The 19,114-nt window shown below is 38.0% G+C and overlaps 1 protein-coding gene across 1 annotated transcript in view; it reads left to right on the forward strand.

Annotated features, from left to right (window-relative positions):
* Positions 1-19,114, forward strand: part of CKAP5 (cytoskeleton associated protein 5) — a 102,666-nt gene that overhangs the window by 29,371 nt on the left and 54,181 nt on the right. Inside the window, exons 2-8 of the mRNA XM_080817662.1 lie at positions 7,024-7,117; positions 7,818-8,011; positions 9,689-9,895; positions 14,586-14,757; positions 15,659-15,791; positions 16,034-16,134; positions 17,937-18,050. Of these exons, the coding sequence (XP_080673788.1) occupies positions 7,061-7,117; positions 7,818-8,011; positions 9,689-9,895; positions 14,586-14,757; positions 15,659-15,791; positions 16,034-16,134; positions 17,937-18,050 (978 nt within the window). The 5' untranslated portion in view covers positions 7,024-7,060. The remainder of the gene's footprint in view (positions 1-7,023; positions 7,118-7,817; positions 8,012-9,688; positions 9,896-14,585; positions 14,758-15,658; positions 15,792-16,033; positions 16,135-17,936; positions 18,051-19,114) is intronic.

Below are 19,114 nucleotides of genomic sequence, written 5' to 3' on the forward strand. Positions count from 1 at the left end.
ATGATATCCCTTTAAATTTTAAATTTAATTATTTTTATTTTTATTTTTTAAGATTTTTATTTATTTATTTCACAGAGAGAGAGAGATCACAGGTAGGCAGAGAGGCAGACAGGGGTGGGGGGGGAGGCAGGCTCCCCGCAGAGCAGAGAGCCCGATGCAGGGCTCGTTCCCAGGACCCCGAGACCATGACCTGAGCCAAAGGCAGAGGCCCAACCCACTGAGCCACCCAGGTGCCCCTAAATTTAAATATCTAAATTACATAAGTCCTTTTTGAGGCAAAGAAACTTGTTTGTTTTTTTTTTTTAAATTTTATTTATTTATTTGACAGACAGAGATCACAAGTAGGCAGAGAGGCAGGCAGAGGGGGAAGCAGGCTCCCTGCTGAGCAGAGAGACCGATGCGGGGCTCGATCTCAGGACCCTGAGATCATGACCTGAGCCGAAGGCAGAGGCTTAACCCACTGAGCCACCCAGGCGCCCCGAAACTTGTTTTTCATATTATGCTCATTTACTCTTTCTATTTTTTCTCTTTTTCTTTTGTTAAAGATTTTATTTATTTGGCAGAGAGAGAGAGAGTACAAGCAGGGGGAGAGTGTGAGGGAAAAGTGGGCTGATTAGAGGCTAGATCCCAGGATCCTGAGATCATGACCTGAGCCAAAGGCACACGCTTAACCAGCTGAGCCACCCAGATGCCCCTACTCTATATTTTCTTTCTTTTTTTTTTTCTCTTTATATTTTAAGTCAATTAGGTAATCACGGAGATAAATCTTATTATTTATAAAGTTTTAAGAGTTTTCCCTATAGATAACCTAGAAACCGTATAAAATTTGTAAGAATTTCACCAAACTAGGATTCAAGAAATCTCTCCTAGACCAGTCTTTCCTACTTAGATGACCTTAGGTAAGACACTGAACCTTTATTTCCCTCTATGTAAAAAGAGGATAATTATATTTGCTTTATCCCATGTTGTTTTTTGTGGGTTTTTGAGCATTGTGAGAATAGAGATTAATAAGACAGAAAATGCCCTTGCTCAAGGGAATCTTACAGTTTAGTAAGAACAAGCTGCATAACTAAGAATAATATAGAAATGAAAGAAAACTCAGGGAGGTAATAAAACGGTGTGCTTGCACTTACATTGTGAAGTACATAGAAGCAATTAAATGTCTTCCTCACTAGAATCTCAAATAAAAAAATTATAAATACTTGTAAAACATAAAGTACTATTGAGATATGTGATTGGTATGAGCTGTTTTAAGTAGGGACTTTGGGACTATTGTAAATAGTGCCCTAAAGTCTGTGAAGGAGCAGGAGATGCATGGTCTTGCCCCCAAATGTTAATTAGACCAAGAAAGGTTTAAAAGAAAAAGCAAAAGCCCTAGTTTCAGTTCTTTATTTGATCAATGTATACATAAAAGTAAAGAAGGTAAAGTGACTATAATAAAATTATAAAATGTCTGTATATTATGTGGGGGTGCCTGGGTGGCTCAGTTGGTTATGTGTCCTCAGGTCTTGGTCTCATGAGTTTGAGCCCCGTGTTGGGCTCCATGCCTAGCTTTTTAAAAAAGGCCTATACACTATGTGTAATGTGTTTTCTTTTCTTTCTTTTTCTTAGATTTTATTTATAATTATTTGAGAGAGAGAGATCACAAGCAGGTGGGAATGGTAGAGGGAGAAGCAGACTCCCCCTGAGCAGGGAGCCTGAGTTGGAACTTGATCCCAGGACCCTGAGATCATGACCTGAGCTAAAGGCAGACGCTTAACAGACTGAGCCACCCTTCTACATTCACTCTGTAAAACCGTTCATTACACTCCTTATATCTCTAAAATTCATCTGTTTTCCTCTCTCTGCATTGCTACTATCCTTAGTTTTCAGGCCCCCATCATCTTTGATTTAGACCACTGTATTCTAACTGATTTCCTTCTGTTGTTACTGCCTTCCAATCCATTCTGTATATTGCTTTTTACATGTATAACATACAGTTTTCAAAAATGCAAGTTTGATGGCATATGTGATACTTCCTATTTACAGTCCTTCAAAGTTTCATTTTACACTTGGGGTAAAGTCCGACTTCCTTAACACTGCTCACAGGTCTGTCCAGGGTTTGATCTTGACTACTTTGCAGCCTGACTTTACACACCCTTGCTTTCTGTGCTGCATTTTTTTTAAAAATATTTATTTATTTATTTGGCAGAGATCACAAGTAGGCAGAGAGACAGGCAGAGAGAGAGGAGGAAGCAGGCTCCCCGCTGAGCAGAGAGCCCGATGCGGGGCTCGATCCCAGGACCCTGGGATCATGACCTGAGCCGAAGGCAGAGGCTTTAACCCACTGAGCCACCCAGGCGCCCCTCTGTGTTGCATTTTATACTTTAACATTGCTGAACCTTTTCAGTTCCTCAAACCACTATAATAAAAGGAGTTAGAATAGGTGCTATGGCAGTTTCTAAACTCTTATCTCCATTTCTATACTTGTCTCCCACATGTTTATGAGCCAACACAAGCTTTTGGACCACATTTTGAGTAGCATTGAACTATAGTAGACACATGGATGAATTTTACAGATGAAATACTGAATGAAAAGAGGAAGTTATGGAAGACAACACAGATAATATTTGTCTAAAGCTCACAAATAAACAGTTAATCTTGTTGTTTAGGGATGTGTGACTGTGACTGTGGCATAGAACTAAATGGACTTCAGGGAAGTACTTCTGTAGGAAGAAGGATGGGGTAGGAAAGAAATGTACAGGTGCAGTAATATTAATGGTAATAGTGTTATAATTTTTCGACTGCTGGATGTTAGGTCATTGGGTCAATTTTATTGTAATGCTTCATAACTCATATTGTGTATATTTTCTTGCATATATAAAAAACTAAATTCTAAAGTTAAAATTAAAACAATTATGGGAGAAATTTAGTAGTTAAGTTTCTTTTTTTCTTAGTATATCAATCCTAGAAGAAGACAAACACAGAGCAAGAATCCCCAGTGCCACATTTATAAACAAACACTGTATTCATTATTTCAGTGGCTGGGGAAGTTTTGGTATGAAGCAAGCCTTTCCTTTGATTAGAAAGAAGCAAAGCCTTAAATACCAATTTTTTAAAACTCAGGCAATAAAGTAGTAGAAGCCATTTTCAGAAAGTATAACATATTGGCATTTAAATTTTATATGAGGTAGTTAGGCTGGATAATCTTTTACTTCATGCTTATAAAAGTGACCAACAAGGAAAAAAGAAGAAGTATTGCAGTGAACTTAAAGAATACTAACTGTCAAATACTGACAGTTCACATTCTCTTGGTTGGAAAATGTTTTGAAGACTTTCATCAAGTGTTTGTCTTTAAAAAACAAAAACAAAAAAAACAGATAAGAGATATTGCCTTTGCAGCTCAAACTTGTGCCAAGAAAGTAACTTTGGAGGTTTTCAACCCGGGCTGCACATTAGAATCATCTGAAAACGTTAAAAAAAAAAAAAAAAAAAAAGAGAAGAAGAAGAAAAAAAAAAAATCTATTGAGATGAAATTTACATAACATAAAATTAACTCTTTTAAAGTGAACAATTCAGTTGCACTTTGTACAGTCACAGTATTGTGCCAGCACCTCCTCTATCTAGTTTCAAAACACTTCCATCATACCACAGTGACACTCCTTACCCATTAAGCCGTTACTTCTTATTTCCCAGTCTCTCCAACTACCGGCAACCCCCAGTCTACATTCTATCTCCGAGGATTGATCTGTTCTGGACATTTCATATAAATGGAATCCTACAACATGGGACTTTTTTGTGTTTGGCTTCTTTCACTTAACATGTTTATGAAGTTCAACCGTGTGGTAGCCTGTACCAGTACTTCATTTCCTTTTATGGCTGAATAATAGTCCATTTTAATTACATGTCAGAATTTATTCATCCATTGATGGAAATTTGGACTATTTATTGATTCAAGTGAATAGTGCCACCATGAATACGCATGTGCATGTACTTGTTGGAGTACCTATTTTCAGTTTTTGGGTTGCTGTATGATAATTCCATGTTTAACTTTTATGGAATCACCAAATTGGTTTACATGATGGACGTACTATTTTCCATTCACTTGGGGAACTCCAAAAATACACAGATCTAATAATGTTTATTGTATTTTACAGACATATTAGTGTACAGTTACTTGAAATTTTTAAAAAGATGGATCATGGGGTGCCTGGATGGCTCAGTTGGTTGAGCATCTGCCTTTGGCTCAGGTCGTGATCCCAGGGTCCTGGAATTGAGTCCCACATTGGGCTCGCTGCTCCACAGGGAGCCTGGTTCTCCCTCTGCCTGCAGCTCCCCTTGCTTGTGTTCTCTCTCTGTCAAATAAATAAATAAAACCTTAAAAAAAAAAAAAAAGATGGATCGTTCACTAAAGAGTTTGAGAAGCACTGCATAGTTCATTCATTTAAATTGCCATATAATATTGCACTCAATATACCACTATTCGTTCATTTCTGATGAATTTGTAAAGTGCTTTAAGCTTCTGGCTTTTATGAACAACATTGCTGTGAATATCTAGTATAAGATCTTCTGAAAGAAGTTGGTATCAATTCCTAGGGTAGATACCTAGGAATGAAGTAGAGTATGTACATCTCCAACTTGGGTAATGCTTTATACTTTATAAGCTGTTGTACTATTTAATAATATTATTAATACTATTAGTAGTAGTACTATTATTACTATTTAATATACTACTTTATAAACTGCTGTACTATTTTACCTTCCACCATTGCTTCAGAATCTCTATTAAGGTTTGATTTGTTCTCTAAAACACACAGCTATTGTTCTCAGGGTTCCAGGGGTTTTGGAGAGAAGTCTTAATGAAAATTCCACTTACTCTAATAAAAGTAATTGTTCGACTATACAGTTTTCACTGGGATATTCCCTACATTTTGATGGGAGGGAATAGGATGTAAAGAAAGAGGCATAGACTGAATCATAATGTGATTCCAGTTTTGTATTTCAGACAAGTTGCATAAATTTTATGAGCCTAATGTGTAGAGAGAATATCTTTCTTTGATGTAGTTGCTGTTAGTACAAAGTGAATCATCAAGTTTAAAAAGTACACAGCACCCAATTCATAGTAGACACCATCAAAGTACATATTCATTAAACAAATATTTATTGAAGGTTTATTTTATGTCACATTAGGACTGGAAATGGAGAGATGAGCAAGATCCCTTCTATGTTATATATAATACTGAAAAATAGGAAACAATCTAAATGTCCAATGTTAAGATTGGTAATTTGGGTATATTTATAAAATGGAGTGCTATGTAACCTTTAAACATCATGTTCTCAAACATGGGAAAATGTTTATGGCTATGTAAGAAAAAGATTACAAGAGGATTATCCCTGTCTCTTTCATATAATTTATACACTGCATGTTCATTGAAAAACCTCCAGGGGCACCTGGGTGGCACAGTTGGTTAAGCCTTGAACTCTTGGTTTGGGCTCAGATCCTGACCCCCTGTGCCCACCTCACGCCCGCCAAGTAAATAAATAAATATTTAAAGAAAAGACTCTGGAAGGATTCATACACTTCAGTGTTCATCATCGTTAATAATTGGTGGTAAAATTGTTTTAATACTGTACTTCCTTACGTATTTTGTTTAACTTCCAGATTTTCTGTAGTTGACATACATTACTTTCATAATCAGAAAAGAAAGGTGTTATCTAAATAAATAGCATAAAATTGTTAAAGGGATGTTGACTATAAACCTAAGTAAAAAATGATATAAAGTTTATAAAGGAATGGTTCATTTAGGGGCTTAATTTTTTTTATTAGTTTATGTATTCATACTATCTAGAGTCATATTTTTTTTTAAAGATTTTATTTATTTATTTGACAGACAGAGATCACAAGTAGGCAGAGAGGCAGGCAGAGAGAGAGAGAAAGCAGGCTCCCTGCTGAGCAGAGAGCCCGATGTGGGGCTCGATCCCAGGACCCTGGGATCATGATCTGAGCCGAAGGCAGAAGCTTTAACCCACTGAGCCACCCAGGCGCCCCTAGAGTCATATTTACCAGAATTAGGTAGAGAGCTAGAAAACACTGAGATTTTTACATATTGATTATTTTCTAAAGGAATTTTAGGTTAACGTATGTATGACTTTCTTTGAAACTCTTTTCTTGCCCTGTTAAAGGCCAGGAAACTCAGCTCTTTTATCCTGGCTTTGTTATATACCTAGGAAGTTCCCATTTGGGAAAATATATAAGCGTCTTGTCTTTTTTTTTTTTTTTTTTTAGGTTTTTATTTAAGTAATCTCTACACCCAGTGTAGGGCTTGAATTCACAGCCCTGAGATTAAGAGTCACATGCTCTACAGACTAAGGCGCCCCTCATTTAGATTTTTTTTTTTTAAATTAATTCCATGGGGTTTTTTTTCTCTCTCTCTTTTTTTTTAGATTTTATTTATTTATTTGACAGACAGAGATCACAAGTAGGCAGAGAAGCAGGCAGAGAGAGAGGGGGAATCAGGCTCCCTGCTGAGCAGAGAGCCTGATGTGGGGCTTGATCCCAGAACCCTGGGATCATGACCTGAGCCGAAGGCAGAGGCTTTAATCCACTGAGCCACCCAGGCGCCCCGTAGATTTTTTTCGTTAACTCTTTTCTTTCACTTTTTAAATGTTCGATTAATAGAATTAAATGGGCATTTGACCAAAGAAAGAGCTTTTTTTTTTTCAATTTTTAAAAATTTTTTATTTTACTTTATTTATTTGACAGACAGAGATCACAAGTAGGCAGAGAGGCAGGCAGAGAGAGAGGAAGAGAAGCGGGCTCCCCACTGAGCAGAGAGCCCAACGTGGGGCTCGATTCCAGGACCCTGGGATCATGACCTGAGCCGAAGACAGAGACTTTTAACCCACTGAGCCACCCAGGTGCCCCAAGAAAGAGCTCTTTTACTCTTACTGGTATATGCATGCTAAAATAATAATCTCAGAAATTTTGTCTTACAAGACTGCTTGATTGTAAACTTAACTAGGTACCGATTTCTCTCTGACCAGGAATTACTCTTAATTCTGAGGAGAAACTGGAAGCACAATGGGAGATGACAGTGAGTGGATGAAATTGCCGGTTGATCAGAAATGTGAACACAAGGTAAGATCTTCCTGGAATTCAGATTTCAGTGTCATTGGCTTGTTTTTTCAGCAGTTGACCCTCTGTGGTACAGTATAGAGCTGCCTGATGATTACATGATACTGCTGAGAAACAACATGCTTTGGAGACAGTTGCAGTAGGATAATTCCTCACTTTTTTAAGATTATATTTGAGAGAGAAAGAGCTCACATGCTAGAGTGAGTGGGGTGGGGGGTAGAATCTCAAGCAGATTACGTGCTGATCGCAGAGCCTGACACGGGACTCCATCTCATAAGGCTGAGATCATGACCTGAGCTGAAATCAGGAGATGGGATGGTCGCTTAACTGCCTGAGGAACCTAGGCGCCCTTGATATCTCATTTTTAAATCATTACATCTTTAATTGTAATTTACATATTACAAAAAAGGAAGAACTAATACTTGGATACAAAGTGAGATACGTTTATAGTGACCTGTTAGGAATTCTAGATGGCCTTGAAAGAATATCGCAAATAAAAAAAAAAGTTTATAAACTAACCAAAAGAAGTTTATAAACTAATCTTCTTTGAAAACTCTGAATTTCTTAACCTTTTTTTGTTTCTAATCATGGGGTCCTTTATTCAAATTAATTGGTAGAGGGCAGTCATCCCACCCCACCCCCAATTAACTGTAGATAATAATATCATTAAATTGTGTTTTGTTTCAAAATTCTTTTCTTTTAGCTCTGGAAAGCAAGGTTAAGTGGGTATGAAGAGGCCCTGAAGATCTTCCAGAAAATAAAGGATGAAAAGAGCCCAGAATGGTCCAAATTTTTAGGACTGATCAAAAAATTTGTGACTGATTCCAATGCAGTGGTTCAGTTGAAAGGATTAGAAGCTGCACTTGTTTATGTTGAAAATGCCCATGTAGCAGGAAAGTAAGTTGTTTCTTTCCAGCTATTCTGGTAAAACCCTTGTCTGGTGCTTCATCAATTAATTTATGTATATTTGTGGATCATTGTCCTTAGTTATTAGCACTTTTAGAAGATATTAATAATTTTCTTACTTTCATAGCTCCTTGGTACTTGTTTTTCATTTGGTTCTTATCTACTCTCAGAAATCTAAATGGTACATGAGATCTCTTTTTTTTTTTTTTTAAGACTTTATTTATTTATTTGACAGATAGAAGTCATAAGTAGACAGAGAGGCAGGCAGAGAGAGAGGAGGAAGCAGGCTCCCTGCTGAGCAGAGAGCCTGATGCGGGGCTCGATCCCAGGACCCTGGGATCATGACCTGAGCCGAAGGCAGAGGCTTTAACCCACTGAGCCACCCAGGCGCCCCGGTACATGAGATCTCTAAAGAACAAATTAGAATTGAAATCTTGAAAACCATACCTTAAGGTTTGATGAGCAAGTTTCCTTTTGAGCCTTCCGTATGGGAATTAACTTTAAACCAGAGAGAAAAATCTCTACTAAGTTTTAGAGGAAACTTCAGGGTGTTAGCAAAGGAATTAACAGAATTTCAGTGGAAAGCATTTGGGTAGTACAAAAATCTCTTTCTACAAGACTTCCCAGCAAGGTGATCTGAGAAACATGTCTTTCTCTCTGTGGTGATTAGGCATTTTTACCTCTTCGGAGAGGTGCTGCTAACTAAACGGCCTCTCTGACTCCTGGCCAGTTGGACTTGAGCTGCAAATGATCCAGGTTTCTAATCACCCACTCTCCCATACCTCAGAAACCTGGTTTTCTAATGCTAGTCTTAATGTCATTGAAAGGAGCCCTCCATAAAAAGGGGGTGGGGGCTCAACTTAATTGCATGAGAAATATATACTTGACTTACTTCAAAGATTATACCAATAAAGACAATCATTAACCTGACAGCTTTGTTACCAGTATTACTGAGTTTCCCTTGTCATTAGTGAGAATGTTGCTTTTTTAAAAATTGCATTTTCCTTCTGATACCAGAAACTTTTTTGATGAGTACATGTAGCCCCAACCTACTGAATTCCTCTGAGTTCCAATGGTACAGGTTTTATTTAATTTAGAAGAAACTCAAAGTAGTAAAGTTACTGTAAAATCTTGCCAAGGAATCAGGAGCAGCCCTTTGATATTAAAGGTACATATCCATCCCCTCAGTGAAGAAATTCTCTTGTTCTAAGAAATGTTTAAAATGACCTTTTAAAAATTTTTCAAAAAAGCAAGAACTCTGTAATCCTATTTTTTGAAAAATATATCTGTATGTATATCTATCTGCTCTTGCATGTAGAGCAATAAATCTGGAAGGATGGGTACCAAATAGTTGAAAGTAGTTTTCACTGCATAATGGAATGTCAAAGGATTTTTGCTTTCTTATTTGAATTTTCTACATTTATAAAGAGAAAATAAGGTTCTGTGTCATTGCCTGGTGTGACATGTCTTAAACTTTTATGGTTTGTGTAGGTTTGTCTTGCATGTTCTTGAACATAAATGAAAAAAATTAGACACTCATTTACTTTATTTCTAAGCATTTTAAAAAGTATTTGTCACACACGCCCCCCCCCCCATGAACTTTTCTAGTTCTTTCTACTAAAGTGTGTTTTTGAGTGTGGTGGTGGTTGTTTGTACTCTATATTACAGAACCACAGGAGAAGTTGTGTCGGGTGTTGTAAGTAAAGTGTTCAACCAACCCAAAGCCAAAGCCAAGGAGCTAGGCATTGAGATTTGTCTAATGTACATAGAGATTGAGAAAGGCGAGGCTGTGCAAGAGGAGCTCCTAAAAGGCCTGGACAACAAGAACCCCAAGATAGTAGTGGCCTGCATAGAGACACTGAGGAAAGCCTTAAGGTAAGACTTGTTGCTTTAGTTCTCTGCCCTAGAACATCTCAACTGAGTTTGAGTTCCTGGCTTAAACAAAGATGAAAACTGCTGGACTTGACTTGGCATGCCACACCAACCAGGAAAATTGACCTGGGAAAGCTAAAGTCATTCCTCAAGTGTGGCGCTTTCTATTCAGTAATCTTAGCCTTCAAGTGGTGTTGCATCGTTATTTTATCTAAATCCCCTTCTAATGAAGATGAGCAGGGGAGATTTCTGACCTGTTTTCAAATTAGGAATTGGCCTTTTCATGGAAAAACACTCTTCAGGATATTTAAAGCAGTTCTTTTGTTATCCTCAAGCATATGTACGAACTTTGAAATGTTGGCTAAAGATTATTTATTTGCTAAAGCAGACCTTTGTTTTGATGCCTTTTTATTAAAGTAGAAGTAAATGCTCTATCCCTTTATTTTTTTTTTAAATATTTTATTTACTTGACACAGAGAGAGAGGATCATAAGGAGGCAGAGAGGCAGACCGATCGAGAGGGGGGAAGCAGGCTCCCTGCTGAGCAGGGAGCCCGATGCGGGGCTCGATCCCAGGACCCTGAGATCATGACCTGAGCTGAAGGCACAGGTTTTAACCCATTGAGCCACCCAGGCACCCCTGCTCTATCCCTTTAAATAGAACCACAGCAATAGCAAATAGAAAATAATTTTTACTCTTATGCAATAAGTATTTTCAACGCAAAAATTTCTTGTTGTTTGGCAGTGAAGTTTTTCATGAATGAAATCTCTTTCAGGAACAAGTGGCTGTAATTTGCTGTGGAACTCTGACTTAGACAAACCACTGTTTTGTTCTGATTTGGCAGTCCTTCTAATCTGATATCCTGTCCCCATTACTATCCACATGAGAAACTTTAGAAAGCAGCTCTAGTGAAATCCTAAATGTGTGACCTATGAGAGTGAAGACCATCCCAACTCAGCTCTCTTGCAATTTTGTGTATGACCTACTTCTTGGAGAAAATGCTTCCTTTGGTGTTTATCTTACGTAGAAATACCAAAATTCCTAAATTTTGTTAAATGATCCTGAAATTAAAAGTTTTAAACTTTTACATTGTCTTTTGCTTGGTTCATAAAGTTCTTTTATAAGATTTGACTTTCACTTAGATTTTTGTATAATAAATATTTCCTCATTTCAAGCCCAGTACAGTATAGTGGGTGTGGTTTTATGAGTAGTAAATACTGTGCTCAATCTGTCATCTTAGAAATTTATTGAATTGACTTGGTTATCAAGACTGTGCTTATCTCAGGGTGCCTGGCTGGCTCAGTTGGTGGAGCATATGACTCTTGATCTTGGGGTTTTGAGTTCAAGCCCCATGTTGGGTATAGCGATTACTTAAAAATAAAATCTAAAAAAATTTTTAAAGACTGTGCTTATCTCCATAGATATGTTCTGTCCTTAGTAATGGATCTCTTAATAAAAATGTGCATTATGCTATAATCAGCCTTTAAAGATCTTATTTTTATTTGAGAGAGAGAACATAAGCAGGGGGTGGGGTAGAGGGAGAAGGAGAAGCAGACTCCCCACTGAGCAGGGAGCTCAACATGGGGCTTAGTCCCAGGACCCTGAGATCATGATCTGAGCCAAAAGGCAGAGGCAGATGCTTAACTGACTGAGCCACCTAGGAACCCCTCTAATCTGCCTTTAAACTAGAATTTTTTTTTTTAAGATTTTGTTTATTTATTTGACAGAGAGAGAGATCACAAGTTGGCAGAGAGGCAGGTAGAGAGAAAGGGGGAAGCAGGCTCTCTGCTGAGCAGAGAGCCCGATGCAGGGCTCGATCCTAGGACCCTGAGGTCACATGACCTGAGCCGAAGGCAGAGGGTTAATCCACTGAGCCACCCAGGAGCCCCAAAACTAGAAGTTTCTAATTCAGAATGCTGTAAACTCTGATTATTTTACTTCTAAGCTGACTGGGAGCATAAGTATAGAAAAAGGGCAAGTTAGGTCTATCTTCTTCTGTCTTCCGTCAGATGTTGTAGTTTAGTTCCATCCCTGTGTGATTCTTTATTTGTCCTAAGACATCTCAGAATCTATCATAGAATTAGATAGCTCTCTGGGACCTTCAAGAACCTTGAGGCCAGGGGCTCCTGGGTGGCTCAGTCCATTAGGCGTCTGCCTTCAGCTCAGGTCATGATCCCAGGGTCCTGGGATCAAGCCCTGCATCAGGATCCCTGCTTAGTGGGAGGCCTGCTTCTCCCTCTCCCACTCCCCTTGCTTATATTCCCTCTCTCACTGTGTCTCTGTGAAATAAATAAAATCTTAAAAAGAAAAGAACCTTGAGGCCAAACTGTTCAATCCTAGGTTCCAGAGCTTCTTCAGAGTACTCAGACTCTTGTGTTTATGAGAGCTTCAGGAAGTCAGAAATGTTCTGTGGCCCCTAAAGCAGGCTTCTAGAACAGATAGGTGGTTTTCTTTCTTTCTTTCTTTATTTTTTTTTTTGCAAGGTTTTATTTATTTGAGAGAGACCAAGAAAGAGAGAGAGAGAGAAAATGAGCTAGCACTAGCAGAGGGGGAGGGGCAGAGAGAGAGGGAGAAGGACACTCCTCTGAGCAGGGAGCCGTACTTGGGCCTCGTGATCCCAGGACCCCGAGATCATGACCTGAGCCAAAGGCTTAACCACCTAAGCCACCCAGGCGCTCCCATGGGTCGTTTTCTATAGTAATATATTTGGTAACCAGATTAAGTTTTGTTTAGTTATCTGTTTCCGATGTGGACCTCTTCTGTAGGTTTGTCTTCATCTTTCACTAGGCCAGGATAGTGAAACAAAAAAATCTGATGAAACAAATCTGATAATTTAAAATTTTAAAGGAAGACTCCAAGATCCCTGATGTTAGGTTCTTCAGGCACAGTGTTGAGTGTCCTGTTTCATAACCCTAAGTTCTTATTTTTCCTTTAGTATTAAAGGTCAACTGAGCCAAATTAAAATGTTCTTTTCTACTAAAGGGGATTTTAAAGGAAATCTTGGAGATCATCTTGTTTATTTTCATGTTATGATATCTATATTTAAACTATATAACCACATGTCTTTTTAAATATCATTTCTGAAGGAGAATATTTTCTGTCTCCTCTAGCCTTTTGGAGTATGTCAGTAGTTATTACTGAAATTTTTTGTTGCATTTGTGTACAGGAGATAAATTTATACACATTAGATAAATAAATAATAATGTAGATAAATAAGTTGACCCTTGAACACCACAGGGGTTGGGGTACTAACCCCCATGCAGTCAAAAATCTGTGTATAAATTTTGACTTTCCCAAAACCTAACTACTAATAGCCTACTGTTGACTGGAAGCCTTAGAGATAACCTGAACAATCAATTAACATATTCTGTATGTTATCTGTAATATATACTGTATTCTTGTAATAAAGTAAGCTAGAGAGAAGAAAATGTTATTATAACATAAGGAAGAGAAAACACACTTATAGTACTGTACTGTAAAATGCCTATGTCTGAGTGGACCCACACAGTTTGAACCTCTGATGTTCAAGGGTCAACTGTATGTGAGTTCTGCTACAGAATGTCGGTATTGTTTCATAACGGAATCCCTCTTGCTCCCGAATTTGTTATGCAGAAATGTTAACAGTGACTCAGAAAGTTAAATTTGGCCAGTTAGGAACTTAAAAATATAAAATTTAACAAATATGTAAGGTTAAATGTACTACCTCTTTATTTTTTATTTTTTTTTTAAAGATTTTTATTTATTTATTTGACAGAGTTCACAAGTAGACAGAGAGGCAGGCAGAGAGAGAGAGGGAAGCAGGCTCCCTGCTGAGCAGAGAGCCCGATGCAGGACTCGATCCGAGGACCCTGAGATCATGACCTGAGCCAAAGGCAGCGGCTTAACCCACTGAGCCACCCAGGCGCCCCTGTACTACCTCTTTAAAAGAAGTCAGAATGCAGTTGTTTTCCCCATGAAAAACTGAAGCAAAGAGAGATATAGGTTGCCTGGAGTTATAGGTGATAAGCTTCCAAGTCAAGAGTGAAACACATGCTGCCAGGATTAGTGATCTGTCAAGTTGAACGAACCACCTTAATCGTAAGAACTATTAAAAATTTACTGCAAGGGGCAACTGGGTGGCTCAGTTGTTACGCGTCTGCCCTTGGCTCAGGTCATGATCCCAGTGTCCTGGGATTGAGCCCCGCATTGGGCTTCGTAGAAAGCCTGCTTCTCCCTCTCCCATTCCCCCTACTTGTGTTCCCTTTCTGTCTCTCTCTGTGTCAAAGAAACGAATAAAATCTTTACAAACAAAACAAAAAAACTTACTGCAATTAAATTTCACTCATCTAGATATTCAGATTTCAGTCATCTAAATAAACTGATTTATGTTTTTAATCTTCTATATGTATATACATGTGTATTTAAGATGTTATACATGTTTGGTCCTTTATAGATTTGAATTATCCCTAATCTGATTACCTAGGTTAGTTTTAAGATTTTTATATTCTGGACCCTAGGCATTAAATAACACTCTTAGAAGAGTGATATCTAAACATAGATGTTAGGAATTCCTTTTTTTCCCCCTGCCTTAAAAAAGCTCAACTATTACTATATAATAAGTACAGAACTATGTTTGAGTGAATGAAAGCTAACACTGCCCAAATATATTGCATGTTGACGAGTTTGGTTTTTTCCCCCCAATGTTTTATTTCTAGTGAATTTGGTTCCAAAATCATCTTGCTTAAGCCAATTATCAAAGTGTTGCCAAAACTCTTTGAGTCTCGAGAAAAAGCTGTTCGAGATGAAGCAAAACTAATTGCTGTGGAGATTTACAGATGGATTCGGGATGCTCTGAGACCCCCATTACAAAATATAAACTCTGTCCAGGTGAGGCACAAAGTTTTTTGGTTGTCTTTGCATAAGACTAATATGACGGTGTTTCCTTCCTGTTGTTGATATTCTGTCCGTACAAATAACTATTTTTCGTTCTTAATTTTGAAATCAGTTTCTTTGTTGTTGTTTTTTTTTCTGAGCATAGCTGTCTCTGATTTTATTTTGTCCTCTCAAGTTAAATACCATGCATTCAGTGATTCCTGCACGTCAGTGTTGAGTCTGTAGCAATTTAAAAGATCCCTTTATAATGCTATTGGGTGGCAGGACTTAATATTTGTTTGGACAACATGCATTTTACCTGTTTTTTTATTATAATTGGTTTTAGAGTCATTATCTGGTATAAATATATCTGATATATCTGATATATATCATGATAAATATATCATGAACTAATTAGTGTCCTAAAAAGTGGATTTTATTTTTTTTTCTAACTGCTTAGACATACATCTTCAGTAGTAAATATATCAGTTTGATTTATGTTACCAATGTATAATTTTTTAAATTTAAATTCAGTTAATTAACATATAATATATTATTTGTTTCAGGGATACAGGTCTATGATTCATCAGTCTTATATAATACCCAGTGCTCATTACAACACATACCCTCCCCAGTGTCCATAACCCCAGTTACCCTACCCTTCCACCCCCCTCCCATCCAGCAACCGTCAGATCGTTTCCTAAGATTGAGAGTCTCTTATGGTTTCTCTTCCTCTCTGGTTTCTTGTTTAATTTTTTCCAAATGTATACACTTTAAATGTGTCCTTCCTTTTTGGCTCGTTAGAACCACATAAATAAGAAATTAGGTTCTGATGTTAGTAAATATAAATGTTAAGTATGTTCTCTAAAGGTGAGGATGTAGGTATGTTTTAAAAAATATTTTATGATATTTGTAGTTGAAAGAACTAGAAGAAGAATGGGTCAAATTGCCAACAGGTACTCCTAAACCAAGTCGATTCCTGCGTTCCCAGCAAGAACTAGAAGCTAAATTGGAACAACAACAGTCAGCTGGTGGTGATGCTGAGGGAGGTAAGCCAGTTTTAAACACCAGTTTCTGTGAAAATTAGCAAGAACACCCCTACCTCAAGAACCTATGTTTACTAGGCACATTTTGTAAGACTGCCATTTAACAAAATATCAGTCATTTATAGCATTAATAACTGATTCCTTCCATATCAAGATTTTATCAGGGTGTGAAAGGAGTGATAACTATTTGATAAGTAAAAATCTTCCATCCATTTTTAAGGTTTGTTTTGTTTTTATCCTGGAAGGTGGTGACGATGGTGATGAGGTGCCACAGATAGATGCTTATGAGCTTTTGGAAGCAGTAGAAATTCTTTCCAAACTTCCCAAAGACTTTTATGACAAAATTGTGAGTAATGGTAACCTTCTTTCATTTATTTCATTTAAAATAATTCCTTGATTATAATTAGATTGTTCTGCTGAGTCCTTTTCCTGGTACACCGCTTTGCACCCCATATCTTCCCTAGTAGTGTCAGTCAGTCCCCATACTACTGTGTATGTATACTTACTATAGCACTTTCTTTTAACACATCTTGCCAAAACCCAGATCATTATTCTTGCCTTCTCCTTTTTCCTCATTATCTCTCTGGTTTTACCTTTAAATATCTGTCAAATTCATTTTCTTTACTGCATCCCACTGCCACTACTTTACCCCAGGGTTCCTTGATCTTGGCACTGTTGACATTTTTTGCCAGATAATTCTTGGTTTGGGGGGGCTTTTCTGCACGCTGGAGGATGTTTAGTAATATCTCTGCTGTTTACCCGCCAGATATCTAATACCATTCCTCAAGTCTGACAACCAAAAATGTCTCCAGACTATGCTAAATATACACCAAGAGACACAATTATCCCCAACTAAGAAACAGTCTTATCCCAACCAGCATCATCTCTTGCCTTACGTGCCGTGGTAGTCTTCTTGTAAGACTCCCTGTCTCTGCTTTTGTCTCTTTCCCATCACATTTCCCAGTGTAATCAAAGCTGTCATTTTTGAAAATAAAAATCTTCCCATTTCATTGCTTCACTGAAATCCTTCCAGTGGCTTCCATGAGATTAATATGATGTCTGAAGTTATCCTATAGCCATCGAGACCACCTAAGGCACCTTTGAGGTCCCTGCTTACCTTGCCAGCCTTACCTTCTCTAATTCCTCTCACTCCGTGTGCCTGTCATCCTGCACTTCTGCCAAAATCACGTGTGCCACACTCACCACCCCCCAAACTCTGGACTTAATATATGCTGTTACTTCTGCCTGTAACATTCTCCTGAGTCACCCCATCATACTTCTTCATCCTCTAGATCTCACCGTAAGGATCACTTTCAGGGGAGATCCTAGCTGGCAGCCTAAAGTAGGTTGAGTCCTCTTGCTATAATATCAAAGCAGCTTGAACTTCTCTTTTCATAGTGGTCATGAGCTAGTAGTTATTTACCACAGATCTTCCTAGCTCTGCTGGCAAGCTCCTTCAATCCCCCATTAGCTTCTGATTAACAAATACTTGATAAATTAAACCGCGCTGTCATCTTCTCCAGAGTGGCGAGTTTGTCACCTTTGTTGTATCCCCAGTTCTTTCAGATAGTGGGTATGCAAAATTACTGAATGATTGCTTGATCTCTAGTAGAGTATTTTCTGCTTTATGGCCATAAAACAAAACAATTAGCATTGTACCACCAACGTATAAAACTGATCTCCGGGATTAGAGCAATTTTGGTTGTTGGTTATATGATCGTCTTTTTCTGATCTTTTTAATGTTGTCAGTATGGAAATTCCTTTCTCCTGTAGTTGTGCCACTATGAGATATGCTAGAAACACTTTCTAGCAATGTTTCCTGTTTAAGACTTGCTTACTAACATTTGCCTAGAAAATGAGAAGGAAGTCTATGGCATCCCATTCTTTTGCTTATAGAACCTTAGGGTTATGAAGTGTTATGAAAATACTTACCATGTATGGACAAAATTTTATATATATATGAACAAAACATTCTGATGGGCTGCCCAGATTTGCAGTTTTGTTTTTTAACCAGTTTTAGAAAAAACTTTCTGAAAACAAAAAATAATTATATATCTTTGAATTAGGGACAATCAAGAAATAGACTTTTATTTTTTTATTTTGCCTCCTAGTTACTGTTCTACGAGTAACTCATTCTGTGTCTTGCAGGAGGCAAAAAAATGGCAAGAGAGGAAAGAAGCTCTGGAGGCTGTGGAAGTACTAGTGAAAAACCCCAAACTGGAAGCAGGCGATTATGCAGATTTAGTCAAAGCATTAAAGAAGGTAAGTGGGGGGACGCCTGGGTGGCTCAGTCGGTTAAGCCGCTGCCTTCAGCTCAGGTCATGATCCCAGGGTCTTGGGATCAAGTTCTGAATCAGGCTCCTTGCTCGACGGGGAGCCTACTTCCCTCTCCGCCTTTGCCTGCCACTCTGCCTGTGTGTGCATGCATGTGCGCTCGCTCGCTCTCTCTGACAAATAAATAAATAAAATCTTAAAAAAAGAAGAAGAAGAAGAAAAGTGGGAAGAGTGTCAACACTGGAAACCTGACAGCAGACCAGGCCTTTGAGTTTCTCCCCATAGTCATCTTTTTTTTATCACAACTACATTTCCATTTAAGGAACACTATCAGTGGTTTTCTAATTATAGGCTTACCCTTGTAAAGAATTGTTTAAAATGACTGCCCTAGGTTAGTTTGGAGGGATTGATTTTCAGTCTTTATTTATTATCATTTTGCTTTATGCTGTCCAGTAGCATATACAAATCTCAACAAATACAGGGTCTTGGTGATGTAGAACCAAATATTCCAATTTTATAGTTCTGTAGGGTGAACTATTTAAATTGGCTCTATTCAATGGGACAGATGTTAAATATGAAGAACATTTTTCCATTAGATAACAAATGATCCCACATTGTATATCTGCAAGTAAAGTTAAGGATGTGTGGTCATTATAAAGCAGACAAGTGCTGGGGCGCCTGGGTGGCTCAGTGGGTTAAAACCTCTGCCTTCAGCTCAGGTCGTGATCCCAGGGTCCTGGGATCAAACCCTGCATCGGGCTCTCTGCTCGGCAGGGAGCCTGCTTCCTTTCCTCTCTCTCTGCCTGCCTCTCTGCCTGCTTGTGATCTCTGTCTGTCAAATAAATAAATAAAATCTTTAAAAAAAAAAAAAAAAGCAGGCAAGTGCTAAATAAGAAAGAAATGCTTTTAGGAAATACTTCTTTGTTTTTGCTGCTGGTTGATAAATTTGTATGTAGTGGCTTTTCATAAAATCTGAAAGTATAGATCAAATACTGTTGGTATAGTTATAGAGTTTAAGAACTAACTCTAAAGGTATATTCTTGAATAGAGAA

This window comes from Martes martes, assembly GCF_963455335.1.
Source record: "Martes martes genome assembly, chromosome: 10".
Classification (NCBI taxonomy): domain Eukaryota; kingdom Metazoa; phylum Chordata; class Mammalia; order Carnivora; family Mustelidae; genus Martes; species Martes martes.